The 14224-nt window shown below is 44.4% G+C and overlaps 1 protein-coding gene across 1 annotated transcript in view; it reads left to right on the top strand.

Moving 5' to 3' along the window:
• The window catches only part of DDHD1 (DDHD domain containing 1), a 66918-nt gene extending 54510 nt beyond the window's left edge, over positions 1-12408 (top strand). The window contains exons 8-12 of the mRNA XM_059475022.1: positions 293-368; positions 4524-4673; positions 6359-6611; positions 9602-9781; positions 11825-12408. Coding sequence (XP_059331005.1) covers positions 293-368; positions 4524-4673; positions 6359-6611; positions 9602-9781; positions 11825-12006 — 841 coding nt within the window. The 3' untranslated portion in view covers positions 12007-12408. The remainder of the gene's footprint in view (positions 1-292; positions 369-4523; positions 4674-6358; positions 6612-9601; positions 9782-11824) is intronic.
• The last annotated feature ends 1816 nt before the right edge of the window (positions 12409-14224 follow it).

The raw sequence follows: 14224 nt of genomic DNA on the forward strand, positions 1-14224 counted from the left end.
AATCACCAAGGAAACAGGAGGTGAGTCAGCTGCTCCTGAGGAAGGAGGGTGGGCAGAGGCTTGGGGTGGTGAAGGGGAATTGTCATGTGTGGATTGATTCCTTCTGTGGCCAGAGAAACAGGATTTGACAGACATTGATTGTTGATGAGTTGAGCTGCTCCAGGAAATACTGACACCATCCCTCTCTCTTCCCAGCAGACAAAACTGTTGGACCCCACAGGAATGCCTGTTTGGATCAGAGAGGTTAAAGCTGCATTTTTTATTGGATCTCAGAAAGATCTCTATTTTCTAGGTTGAGAGAGATAGAAGAGAGGTTACATGAGTTAAAGGCATCCACCATATCAAAACCACCTGTCTTAAAATTTAAGGTATGTATGTTTTAAGAGGTTTCTGCTGAAATTTTCTGCTTGCTGTAAAAATACACCTGCAGTTTGAGTCATTCTGCTTACTTTTATTTTTTCCCATGACCCTAGACATGATTTTGGCAGAACAATTTGGATGTTGGATGAAGTGTGTGTACATATATGTAAAAATTTTGTTGTATTCATAGATTATGGTTATTTATTGCAATGCTGTATTTGTAATAAATTTTGAGCAACCTGGTCTAGTAGTGAGAGGTGTCCCTGCCCATGGCAGGGGGTTGGAATGAGCTGAGCTTTAAAAGGTCCCTTCCAACCCAAACCATTCTGGGATTCTGTTATATATGTTTATATGAAATTATATGTAAATGTATATGTGAATATATAGATTATAAATCATTTTGATACATAAACCTAGTTATTATACACACACAATTCTGTGGGAAGGTGAAAACCATTTGGCAGATTACATCAATCACATATTTTAAAGAGTTTCACTTCTACTCCATTGAATAATCCATCTTCCTTGGGGACTCCTTCTAGCATGTCACATCTCTGAGCAAATCTGATTGAATTTCCTCCAGGAGTGGATTTTCCTTCCAAATGATTCTGCTCTGACAGTTAGCACTCTTTCAATCTCATGAAGCAGATTGCTTGCTAATCAGCTGTACAAATTGCTAGAATTCCTTATCTTTGGGAAAAGGCATTTTCCAGCTCCTGGTGGGATGTGCAACACTCTCCAGTTGCTCAACTCCATCCTGAAGTATTAAACCATAAAAATGTGACATGATAGATGAGAATTAAATGGATTATTGTTTCTTAACTTGCCATTTTTCTTTCCTTATGAGTTCAGAAGGGCTCCTGGAAGCCAAGGTCAATGTTGAGCCATAAAAAAAGAGGAAACCAGCCATAATTCATGTTGTCACAGCCTTCTCCTTTTCATCAGTGCTTGAAAGCATGTGTCAGGCTATTATCTCTCCCATCAAGGAAGCTGGAGTCAGGCTGGTCCTCCCCCAGCTCTGGGAAAGAATATTCTTCACTCACTTGGTTTTAAACTGAAGAGTTTTTGGACAGTTGATTTTTAGATGGAGAGGAGGAAAAAAAGGGGGAAGAAACTTTAGATAAAGAGGACTTTATCTGCCTGAATTGCTCTGTAATCTTCAGGCAGCATTTCCAGTGCAGTTCATCCTTTTTCTTGCCCTTCCTGACAGGGAGGTGTTTTGTTTCTGTGAGGTTTCACACTGGTGACTCCCATGGCTTGAGGCAGAGCTCCAGAGGGAGAAGCTTTCCATGGAAATGATGGCAAGGGAGGATTTCAGCGGAGTGGCTGGAACAGGATTGCTCATCAGCAGAGCAGTCCAGCTCACTGAGGGTGACTGGTTTGTTGAAAGAGAACAGCCTTGTTCAGAAACCACCCACCCATCCCTTGGCTCTTCATGTCAACTCTTCCATGGACTGAAAAAAAAATCAGGGTTCTCAGGATGGGGCAGAGTCACTGGTGCCACATGAGGGAGAGTTGTGCTTGATGTTGAGCAAGCACAAAGTTGCTTTTGGCAAGACATATGCAGGAAGAAATACAGCAGTTTGCTTGGTTCATGCTTAGTAATAGAGAAAATTAAATTATTGACTCCACAGGGAGGAAAAACCCCACAAAACATGAAGAGATGGGGTGTGCTGTACTGTAATAAAATATTGGGCAAGCCACACGAGTGGGAACTTGAGGGAAAGGGATCTTTGTCTTTAATTCTGCTTCTCCTCAGATGGGATAATGGAATTGCCTGCTAGACCAACAGGAGCAGTGGGAGTTTAAACCAACACCTTGTTGTAAATTTAAGATTTAGAATCACAGCCTTCTCCCCACCAGCCTTGGAAGAGGAGTTGGAGTTAAAGGGTGAGGGGTTGAAGATCATAGGAACATGGGGCGTGGTGTGACACCAGCCCCTGCATGCCTCTGTTGTATGAAAATTGGGAATTTTTTATTTAGGATGAATTCCAGTAATGGTAGGGAAGAGGAGAGCAGGATGTGCCTCAGTTGCTCCTTAGGGCTGCCATGGAAATGCATTTAAGTCTGGCCTTGCAATGTCCTGGCCCAAAAGACTTCAGGGTTCCTCAGCACTTCTCACTCAGCCAAGGCTGCAGGAAGGTCCAGCCTGTACCTCGTGTTCTTTGTGCCCAGCACTGAAGGGCTCTGCTGCCTCACTTCTCTTGACTCATTCAGCTTTTTTTTCCTTCACCTAATTATGAAAATACTGCAGTGCTAACTTGAATGGATGATTGCTTGGCTCAGCTTCTGCTTAAAATACAAATAAATTCATTAAGTCTTCTGTTTATGAATCATAACCAGGAGAGGAGTTCTCTCAAAGGTCATTTCACATAAACACATCTCCTGTGTTGTTAACATTTACAGGAAAATGCCCCACTCCTGATTGCAGGAGAAACAACCAAAATTAATAAATATTTTCTAGAAAGATTTTGATCTCTTATTCCCACTAATATAATACAGCAGCCTGATCTTCAGCCACCTTGCAACAGCACTGACAGTCTAATGGCTGCAGATTAAAGCATTTGGGGTTAAGAATCATAGGATTAAGGTTGGAGAATACCTGTCAATCACTAAACCGTGTCCCCAAGGGCCACATCCACATCAAAACCCTACAGGGATGGGGACCCCAGCACTCTTAATAGAAATGATGGGACAGCAGTGGGACAAAAGCCACACACCTTGTACCCTCTGAAACCAGTTACCTTCTGAGGGTTTTCCCAGTCCCTTTTGAGTGTCCTCTGCTGAGTGCAAGCTGGCAGGCACTGTGATTCCTCCCTAAAGCAGAAAAACCATAATTGTGCCTTTCAGGTGCTTGACACAGGAATATCGGATGGACAGGGTTGGAGGTTACTTATTCAGTTTAAAGGATTGCACTGGGAATGTCTCTTTCTGTTGTGTTTGGAGATGAAAAAGCTTTTTGTCCAAGCTGCCAACACACAAGAGCTGTTTGAAACTTGGGCTGGGGAAAGGAAAGGAGCCTTGAGGAAAGGAAAGGAGCTTTGCACCAAGTCACAGTTTTAATGACAGAGCAGTGCTGTGCTGCATGTGACATGGAATAACCATGCGGAAGGTCGAGTTTTTACTTTTTCCATCAAGTTGAGACTTCTTTTGGAAGGAAGAGGGGTGGTACCAGTGCCAAGACAGAGGAGGAGGAATGTTTTGTGCAGCACTGGAATCCAAGAGATGAAAGGGACCATTATTCCCCTGCCCTCATTCCATGTGCTGACATACAGGGAAGGCACGTGGCATTCCAAGGATCCTCCACGTGCATTTAGCAAGAATTCAGCAATTTCTCTCACTGGCTGAGCATTTGACAATGGTAAAATTAAATTTTCAAGTAAGAAAATAAAGGCTGAAAGGTCATTTTGACTTAGGGAAATGTCTTTTACCACTGAGTTTTCCATTTGATGGTTTTAGGAGGCGATGCCTGAGGGTTGGTAGTGGGGGGTCAGAGTTGTGGTTGGTTGTAATGACCCCAGAATGCAGGTTCAGTGACTTGTCAGATGTGGCAGCTCAGATTTACTCAGTTGGTGTTGGAGGCAGGAGTTGAGAGCGAGGTCACAGCAGCTTTGGGTGACATCAGAGGGTCCCAGTGGCTGTTCCTGCTCCTGGGACATGGTGGCACTGGGGACAAGCACTGTTCTGTTCACTTAGCACCATCTGTGTGTAGCAAGAAAATCATGGAGAACTTGGTTAGGAAGAGAATGAGGAGGACTGGGAGGTCTGGGAAGCTCCAGGAGAGATCAGACTCAATTCACTGAGTTGGAACAGCCCTTCAAGATCATCAAGTGCAACCCAACCCCAACAGCTCAACTCCACCCTGGCACCCAGTGCCACATCCAGGCTTTGTTTTTCCTTTCGTGTCTCCCAAAGTCTTCTTGCTCCATCCTTTCCAGTGCTGGTGGACCTCTCTGAGTTCAAATATCCAACTTGATTTTTGCTTTTAGCACCCCAACATGCAGCCAAGGGCAGTTTAACCCTCATTTATTGATGTTATGTTGTTCTTCCCTGTTTGGACCAACCAGGACTTTGAGTCCCTCCACTGAAACCAGGAAATGGAGAAAGAAACCAAATGCAGTGTCAGGAAACATCAATTCCATCCTTATTAAATGTCTCCCCAGGTTGAGAATTTCTTCTGTATGGGATCCCCCCTGGCCGTGTTCCTGGCCCTGCGTGGGATCCGTCCCGGCACCAGCGGCAGCCAGGACCACATCCTGCCCAGAGCCATCTGCAACCGCCTGCTGAACATCTTCCACCCCACAGATCCAGTGGTGAGTCTCTCGCTGCCCTCTCAAGCCTCTGCCTTGCCTGGCTTTAAGCTCTGGGATAACGTGGGATCTTCAAAGTGTGTGACTCAACACGAGCGTGTTCCAGCAGGGGATTATTTGTTCATGGTTGTTATACAATGGCTTGGGGTTTGGAACTGTAGAATTACATTTCCTACAAGTAATTGCCATAAATAACATATATTTTGCTTCTCTTTTCATAGTAATAAGCATAAGATTTGGGATTATTCTGATTTTTTTTTCCCCAAAGAAATAATCCTTTTTCAGACAAGGATTTTATGTTTAACTTCCTGGCTTCCATTAAAATATATATTTTTGCTGTTTAAAAAGGCTTCATGAGCAGTTTACAAGATAATATAGAAAAGCAAAGACTGATTTTTTTTTTTTTTCCCCCCAAAGGATCCTACAAGGAAAAGTTTGTTGATAGTATTTGGGAGAGGATTATTGGTGTGGCTTTGCCTTTTCCTTATTCCACAGCAGCCAGTGTTGGCTGTTACCAAATCAGTTACTGGACCTTTGATCTGCATCCCCTTGGTAACTTCTCTGATGCAAATTGGATTGGGAATTTCATCTACAACAGCAATTTGGGGATTCTTTCCTATTTAAAGTAGCTGAATTTAAATATCTTCAGACTTCAGTCCAAACATGGTCATGTTCAGCTCCAGCTACTCCAGAATTTTCCTGGATTAACAGGGACAATTGGTTCCACTCTGCAAATAGTAACTTCACTTAGTTTTAAAAGAAAGAAATGCAAGATGCTTTTGTACATCTAAGTGGACAAAGATAAATAAATAATCAATAGGAAAATATTTTTTAAATAAACATAACTCATGGTTTGCACAGGGATCAACAAAGAGCCATCAAACAAAATGTTTACATAGCCAATTCCTGTTTATTGTGTTAGAATCAGCTTAATTTCACATGAAGTTTGTTCTCTCAGTGAAGCCATCTGTTAGGAACCTGTGTGTTGGTAACAGCATGTAGTACAAGTGTTGTAATGCAGGTGTTGCAGAGATGTGCAAAAGTGAGCTCACAGGCAGCTGTGCAGCTGATAAATCTTCCAGGCTGTGAAACTGCGGTGGCTTCTGGGGTCCCCATTGAGGGAAGGAAATTGATGAATCTGGCTCCATGTTCTTAGAAGGCTAATTTATTATTTTATGATCTTATATTATATTAAAGAATGCCATACTAAACTATGCTAAAGAATAGAGAAAGGATACAGACAAAAGCCTACAAAGAATGATAATGAAAACTCGTGACTCCTTCCAGAGTCCTGACACAGCTGGCTGTGATTGGTCATTAAGTTAAAACAATTCATGTGAAACCAGTCAAACATCTACCTGTTGATAAACAATGTCCAAACACATTCCAAAGCAGCAAAACACAGCAGAAGCAAATCAGATAATTATTGTTTTCATTTTTCTCTGAGGCTTCTCAGCTTCCCAGGAGAGAAATCCTGGGGAAGGGATTTTTCCAGAGAATATGGCAGTGATAGTGAAACTAAAAGTGAATCACACTGTAACCCCACCACTGTGTCACCTCCTAGGCATTGTTTAGGAGAGGTATTCTGGATTTGAGGTTGGAGGGAGCTCTGGATGGGAAGGAAAACTGATTTTTTTTTCCCAGTCTGTCCTCCCAGGACTGATCTTCACTCCGAATTCCCTTTCCAGGCCTACAGATTAGAACCCTTAATCCTGAAACACTACAGCAACATCTCACCCGTGCAGATCCACTGGTACAACACAGCCAACCCCCTCCCCTACGAGCACATGAAGCCAAGTTTCCTCAACCCCAGCAAAGAAGCTACCTCAGCCCCAGAGAGCGAGAGCGCCTCGGCGGCGCCCAGCCCCACCACGTCGCCGGTCATGGTGCGGCGCCACTACGGGGAGTCCATCACCAACATTGGCAAAGCCAGCATCCTGGGTAAGGAGTGTGCCCTCTGTCCTTCTGGGCTGGGAGGGGAGAGGCAGCACTTTGGGTAGCTGCTGGTTCTCAGCTTCTTTTTCTGCCTCTGCTGAGGTTGGGGTTGAAGGGGCTTGGGATGGAATTTCGCATTCAGGCTTGGATATTTGTTATTTCTTATCTGTGTTACAAGTGGTGAGTTCTGCAGCATCCTAACAAGCTACAAAATGGCTGTCTTTCTGTACAAGGTGTTTTAAGGCTAAACTATCCCATTAAGAAATGACACCTGAATTATTTTCACTTTTAACCCAATCACTAATCACTCGATCAGTCTGCATTGCCGACTTTTCTATTCAGTTACACAAAACCACCCAAACTCATGGAGAAGAAGGTGAAGAGGATGGACCATCCATCTTCCTCCATATATATTACTGTTCTAAAACCCCAAACTCTCCTTGTGATATCACACACTTCTAATCAAACTACACACCCACAATCCCAGTGCTATCAATCAATTTTGGAAGCATCTCCACGGCCTCAGTTCAATGCAGTGTTCTCTTGGGGGTCAGAGCCTGGCAGCACAGAAAGTCTGAAATTCTCAGTATCTAGAGCTCCAACAGGTCATGTTCCCTCTCTCCCTGGGTTGGGAGGGGAGAGGCAGCATTCTGGGTAGTTGCTGGTTCTCAGCTTCTTTTTCTGCCTCTGTTGATGTCAGGATTCAAGGGGCTTGGGATGGTATTTCGTGTTCAGGCTTGGATGTTTGGTATTTCTTATCTGTGTTACAAGTGGTAAGTTCTGCAGCATCCTACTAACAAGCTGCAGAATGGCAAACTGTCTTTCTATACAAGGTCTTTTAAGGATAAACTGTCCAATTAAGAAATGACAGCTGAACTTTTTTTCACTTTTAACCCAATAACCAATCACTCGATCAGTCTGCGGTGCGGAATTTTCTGTCCAATTACACAAAACCACCCAAACCTATGGAGAAGGCAAAGAAGGAGCAGCCTCCAACACTAAAACATCCATCTTGCTTTATGTCTATTACTATTCTAAAACCCCAAACTCCAAGTTTCTCACCCTGTGATATCACACACTTCTATTCAAACCCCACAACCACAATCCCAGTGCTATAATTCCATTCTGGAAGCTTCTCCAGGGCCTCAGGTCAGTGCAGTGTTCTCCTGGGGGTCAGAGCCTGGCAGCACAGAAAGTCTGAAATTCTCAGCACCCAGAGCTTCAACAGGTCATGTCTCCTCTGTCCCTGGGTTGGGGTGCAAAATACTTGGGGTGCCTTGCTGCTCCTTGGGGTTGGGGTGCAGTCCTAACGAAACTGTGGAGATGGGATGGGAGCTGGGGGTGCTCACCTGGAGAAGAGAAGGATCCAGGGAGACCTTGGAGCTCCTTCCAGTGCCTCAGGGGCTCCAGGAGGGCTGGAGAGGGACTGGGGACAAGGGATGGAGGGACAGGAGCCAGGGAATGGCTCCCAGTGCCAGAGGGCAGGGATGGATGGGAGATTGGGAAGGAATTCTCTGTGAGGGTGAGGAGGCCCTGAGGTTTTCCAGAGCAGCTGTGGCTGCCCCTGGATCCCTGGCAGTGCCCAAGGCCAGGCTGGACAGGGCTTGGAGCAGCCTGGGACAGTGGAAGGTGTCCCTGCCATGGCAGGGAATTGAAACTGGCTGAGCTTTAAGGTCCCTTCCAACCCAAACCATTCCATGATTCTATCCCTGTCCCTTGCACAAAATCAGAGAGTGGCTGAGGTTGGAAGTGACCTCTGGAGATCTTCTACTCCAACCCCCAAAATCTCTGCTGGCAGAGGATGGGTTCAGTGATTTCTGTAGGTGTCTGACTTGGTTTAATCCCAGCTGACATTTACTTTGAAATAAAAACCAGTTAATGTCCATTGGAGTCATAGCTTGGGGGAGATTATTTAGTTCATGCTATTGCTGCCTTATTTTTGTCTGTCTCATTGAAGTAACATCCTGGTGATTTAACAATTTCCACTCTGCTTCATGGAAAAAAAAATTAAATTAAAGCTTGTCTTCTGATTCCATTTTCTGCTATTAGCCAATAGCAGAAAAATCACACCATGTAACCCAATACAGTTACCTTTAACTCATGATTCTACAATAGGAAATTCAGGCTGGTTTCATATAAAGTCTGCTCCTTTCTGGCTTTCTGACTCAAAATAAGCCCTGGTTTAAGTGAGCTTAAATTCCCTTCACTGGAGCTTATACTTGATCATGGCACTTGCAGTTTTTGTTGACTCGAGGCTTTTCTGCAGCTCCCTGTGTGGGATTTGGGAGAATCCTAGTGCCAGGAGTCTTCCCAATCAAATAAGAATATCAAAGCAGTTTTTCCTGAAGTAGAGATATGTGGTATTTCAGAGCAGAGTGCCTTTTTGGGGGCTTTCTGTAGTGACTTGGATGTCTTGTCCATGAGGTGGCAGCAGAGTCGGGATAAAACAGGACAAAACTACTCTTAACTTTTATATCCCTCTTCCTGAGCTACCCAAATAGTCCTTTTAAAGGATGATGTAACATTTTTAAAGGTCTGTTACAGCAGTGGACCTAAGAGAAATAATAAGAATATAAGAAATAATAATATAATAAGAATAAGAGAGATGTCTTAAATGTGCTGTTGGGATTTTTAAGTGCAGAAGGCACCAACGTTGTTAGAAAGCATTTTTGTCTTATCTTAGAATTTATGAAAGAGGAATCACAACACATCCTTCAAAGTGTCAGATTTCTCTCTGCAGATGTGTTTCATGCTTCTCTTTTTCCCCCTAAACACAGCTTCCAAATTACAGCTTTTGCTGTAATGAGATGGGTTTGGGGATGAACAGAGCCCACTCCAGTCTGATGTTCCCACCCTAGGAAAGCAGCAGGAGTGCTTCCCATCCCTCAGCTCTTATTAAGGGGTGCTGCAGTGACTTTAATTTGCGGGGTGCTTTAATTAATTTGCAGTTTGATTGATGCATCTTGGTTGTTTTTTCCCCTCTGTGCTGGATGCAGGAGCCGCAAGCATCGGGAAGGGCCTCGGTGGGATGCTCTTCTCCAGGTTTGGCAGGTCCAGTGCCACCCCCCAGACCCTGGAGACAGGAAAAGATGGCCCTGAGGGGGATGAGAAGAAGGCCACGACTGCTGGGACCCCACCTCTGCCCCACAGCAGCTCGGGATTCCTCGAACCCACAGGTGAGGGGTGCCCACCCTGTGGGTCCAGGGAAACAAGAGTGGGGTGGGGGCTGGAAATGCCATAAATGCAGTTTGCTGTTGTGGGTTTGCCATAAAATAATAAATGTTGAATATTAAGGCCAGCTTGGACAGGGCTTGGAGCAGCCTGGGACAGTGGAAGGTGTCCCTGGCCATGGCAGGGGTGGAATAAGATGATTTTTAAAGTCCTTTCCAACCCAAAGCATTTTGGGATTTTGTGAATCTGTTCCTGGGTTGGATTGGAAGGGACTTTAAAGTTCATCCCATTCCACCTCTCCCATGGCAGGGACACCTTCCACTGTCTCAGGTTAGCCCTGTCCAGCCTGGCCTTGGGCACTGCCAGGGATCCAGGGCAGCCACAGCTGCTCTGGGCACCCTGTGCCAGGGCCTGCCCACCCTCCCAGCCAGGAATTTCTCCCCAGTTTCTAATCTAACCCTGCCCTCTGACATTTTAAACCCTTTTTTTTCCACCTAAACTCCCAATTCCCCCTTGTATTTCCCATTCTGAAGCAATCTGGATTTTAGGACACGTATGACTGGAAACAGAAGCTGCCCTTGTCCTGATCTGAACTGCTCAGGACAGAAAGTGCAATTTTAGCAGCTGGGATTTTTGAAAAGCATAGGTCCTTCCTCTCAGGAAATTCATCCTTGGATTTATTTCTGAGCTCCCCCTTGACACTCCTGCAGGACACACAGGGGATTTTTTTGCAATTGAGGGAGTCACAAGTGTCCTGTGACAGCATTCACATGATGGATTGCTGTCTGTTCATACGAATTGCAACAGAAAACCTGTCTGAGTCAGTGTTTGAGGGCAGGAAGCTTGGGGTGAGACGTGAGGGAAGCAGAGGAGCAGCACAGGGAACGTGGCAGAGCTGCCAAGGGGGTCGTGTCAGGGGGGCTGGCACGCTGAGAGCTTCCTGCATGGATCCCACATCCATCCCTGCTCCATAGAAGGAGAGCGTGGAGCAGGGCTGGGAGCTGAGTGATGCAATCCCCACCAAGCTCTGCTCTCAGAGGGCTCTGCTGGGGTTTGGCTCCCGCCCAAGCTCCCGTAGGGGCCTCTCCGATGGCCCTTCCTGCCCAGCCACTGGGGTTTGTGTGGATAAACTCTCCTTCTTGGAAATGGCTCTGCTTGTCTGCTGCTGCTCCGAGGCTCTGGCTCCCTGTGCCTGCTGCAGAGTGGGGAGCAGCTCTGGGGAATCGGGGCGATGCCCGTGCGATGCTCCCCTGCCCGCGCTCCTCCAGCCAAGAATCCAAATTCCTTCAAACTGCCTTTGAGAAACGGCTGCATTTTCCACCCAGTCTGGGCCTTTGGCTTTTGTAGCTCAGCAGGCTTTTGGGTTTTTTGTATTTTTTATTTTATTTTATTTCTGAAGTGCCTTAGCAATAGGTTCACGTTGGCCCAGTTCAAATGCAGCGGTAATTGCTTTGAATGTGGCATTAATCAAAGCAGCCATTGAAATAAAAGGGTAACTGCTGAAATATGCTTGGAATAATCAGGATATTAAAAGGGCAGAGCTGTGGAGGGATGACTTTGCAGGAAGGGCTTGTAGTAGTGGGTGTAGTCTCCTTGTGTAGACACTAAAAATGCAAGAAATCCATTTATTTCCAAAAGTTTCCTAGTGGGGCCTCAGCATTTGCTGGATATCTCTCTGTAGTTATCATAACAAGTATAAATAAATATATTTATAGAGTTACTATAAGGAAAACAGCTGCTTGAAAAAAAACCTGTCTTTTCCCAAGTTGAGAATCACAGAATCATTCAGAAAAGATGTCTAAGAGCAAGAATAGTTTTCTTTTTTTTTTTTTTGCTTTTTTTTTTAAACTCTCTTAGGCTTGTGCTAAATGTAAGAGGTGCATTAAAATGTATTTCTACATTATTAAATCTTGGTTTTGTTGAGTGCCCTGTGAAATGTAAACACAGAGATGTTGAGTGTGTATTTGTCCAGAATCAGAACCCGAAACACCCCGGTTGTTTTTGCAGCTCTGACATCCCTCTTGTTCCTTTTCTTGTTCCTTTCCCAGTGGAACTGGAGCACAGGATCGACTTTGAGCTCAGGGAAGGTCTGGTGGAGAGCAGATACTGGTCTGCAGTCACCTCCCACACTGCTTACTGGTCATCTCTGGATATTGCCCTCTTCCTGCTCACCTTCATGTACAAGCAAGACCAAGAAGAGACTGACAAATCCAATTTAGACACTCTCTGAATTTTGGACTGAGGACAGGAGAGGAAACTTGAAAAACCAACGGCACAAAGCAGATGTTTGACTGCAGAGCTGCAGGACCTGTGGCATGGAGGTTTCAGGTTTAAGTGCATGTTTGGGGGGTTTTCCTATTTCTAAAGAGGAGAGGTTATTTGTATTTCAAAGCACTTTATAGTTTTCAACGTTTTGCAGTGCTGAATTAGACCTGAAAGGGTTCCAAATTCCTGTCAACATGGGCTGTACAAAGAGCCAAGACAGCATTGTAGCATCCCATGAGCAGTTGTGCTTGGGTGACATCCTTGTTAATGACCATAATTGCTGTTTAGTTCATTAAAATATTTTTTAAAATTAGTGGGTTAAAAAAAAAACAAAACAAAAAAAAAAAAAAACCAACAACAAACCAAACTTAAATTGATTTCCATTAACAACAAAAAATACATGTTCAGTACAAACCTAAACCTGCCATGTGCTGATGTTTTATGTACCTGTGAATTACAAGCAGTGGTGTCATTTTTCCAGGACTTTATTCAGCTCCACATCCAATTATTCCCACATTGGAAGCCCATTCTGACTGCTGGCTTCTGAGGTCCTATCCTATGTGACACACTTAGAAACTAATGCTGAACAGAAAAAAAAAAAAGAAAAAAAAAAGCATGAGGCAAATATTTGAAATACTGTAATTATAATTTATTATTCTCTCTAATCGTTTCATTTTATTCCAGTGTATAAAACATAACTTTTTTACTGATTTCTTTTGACATAATTTAAGAACCACATTTATTTTCTACAGTGTTAAGACTTTTTCTCAGAAATACATATCTTTGTACTACTATTCAAATGAATATATGGACACTGTGGCACACTTTAAGTATTTTTTCATTAAAAATAAATATTTGTGGTTTCACACAAATGAGATCAGTCACCTTCTTCTCAGAGGTAAGTGCCTTTGCTTTTTCAGGTTCCAAAAGTGAGATTGGTTTGCAGAGGACCCAGCTGTCCTTTGTTTACCATAATTAAATCCATACATGTGTGTGTTTGTATGAAAACATATGGATGTGTATATTTATGTGCAGGGGGGGGAGGCACCATAAAATAAACTTGGTGAGGCCTGAGAATACCAACATTTAGATTAAGTTTGTATCTGAAACTAATTCAGAAGTCAAGAGGGAAGTGTTGGGATGAAAGGGAATGATCTCCAAATAAAACACCAGAGGGTCATTGCTGAGATTTTAGAGCAAGGCTCTGGTGTTGGATATTTGCCCTCCGAGCTGCCTCTGCCTGAGGTATTTATGATCTGGATGGCACATGTGGGAGCTGCAGAGCCTGAACTTCAGTTAAAACAGCAAAATATTGTAAAATAGCAAAAAACCTGGGCTGTGGTGTTGGTGAGTGAATGGTTGTGTTCTCGGTGTGAGCAGATGCGGCAGCATCAGCCCAGAGCAGTGGCTGGAGCTGTGGAAAGCCCAGAGTTCCCTGCCTGGGGGGAGAGGGGGGCTCTTCTCCCAAATTCTGTTTATTTGGGCTGCTCCTTCCATGAAAGAATTGGGAGTTTGGATTCTCTGCTGGAGTTAGGGATTTGGGAATAATTCTGAAGGGGGGAAAGACAAAGAGAAAGGGAAGGGAGGAGTGGAGGGGAATGGGAAAATGACACAAACAGCACTGCAGTGAATATCCAACATTCCTGGTGGAAAGGACCTTGCTTCAGTGTGGATCTGTGAAAAATCCCATCTGGCCTCAGAGAATTGGAGCTCTCCTGCCTGACCTGTTTACCCTGGTGGATGAGCAATCCCAGGAAAGGAAAATAACCCCCTGAGAGGAGGAAGCCTCTGCTCCAGCAAACAGCCTCGTGTTTACAGGACTGGCCCCTCCAGATAAGTTGTTTAATCAACTCCTCCTAATGAGGACAACTTAAACACAAAAAGGAGAATCTCCTTTTATATTTAGACCGTGCAAAACGTTTCCAAATGTGCATGGTTGGTGTTTCAGGGCTCTGAGCTGGGCTGTGGTGCTGCTGCCTTCTCCCTTTCCACCACTGGATCCACCCTGGATCCTTTTTTAAGGGATGTAAACAAAAGGGGTTAATTCCTGCAATTCTTGTGGTCTGTGGAAAGCCTGCTGTAGCCCAGGACATGTTTCAGATTTATGGAATAGCTGTTCCCCTGGCCTCAGGACGTGCTGGGACTTGCTGCCTGCTCTCCATATAAGGGAGGAGATCCGACTT

Source organism: Ammospiza nelsoni, chromosome 6 (genome assembly GCF_027579445.1).
Source record: "Ammospiza nelsoni isolate bAmmNel1 chromosome 6, bAmmNel1.pri, whole genome shotgun sequence".
NCBI lineage: Eukaryota > Metazoa > Chordata > Aves > Passeriformes > Passerellidae > Ammospiza > Ammospiza nelsoni.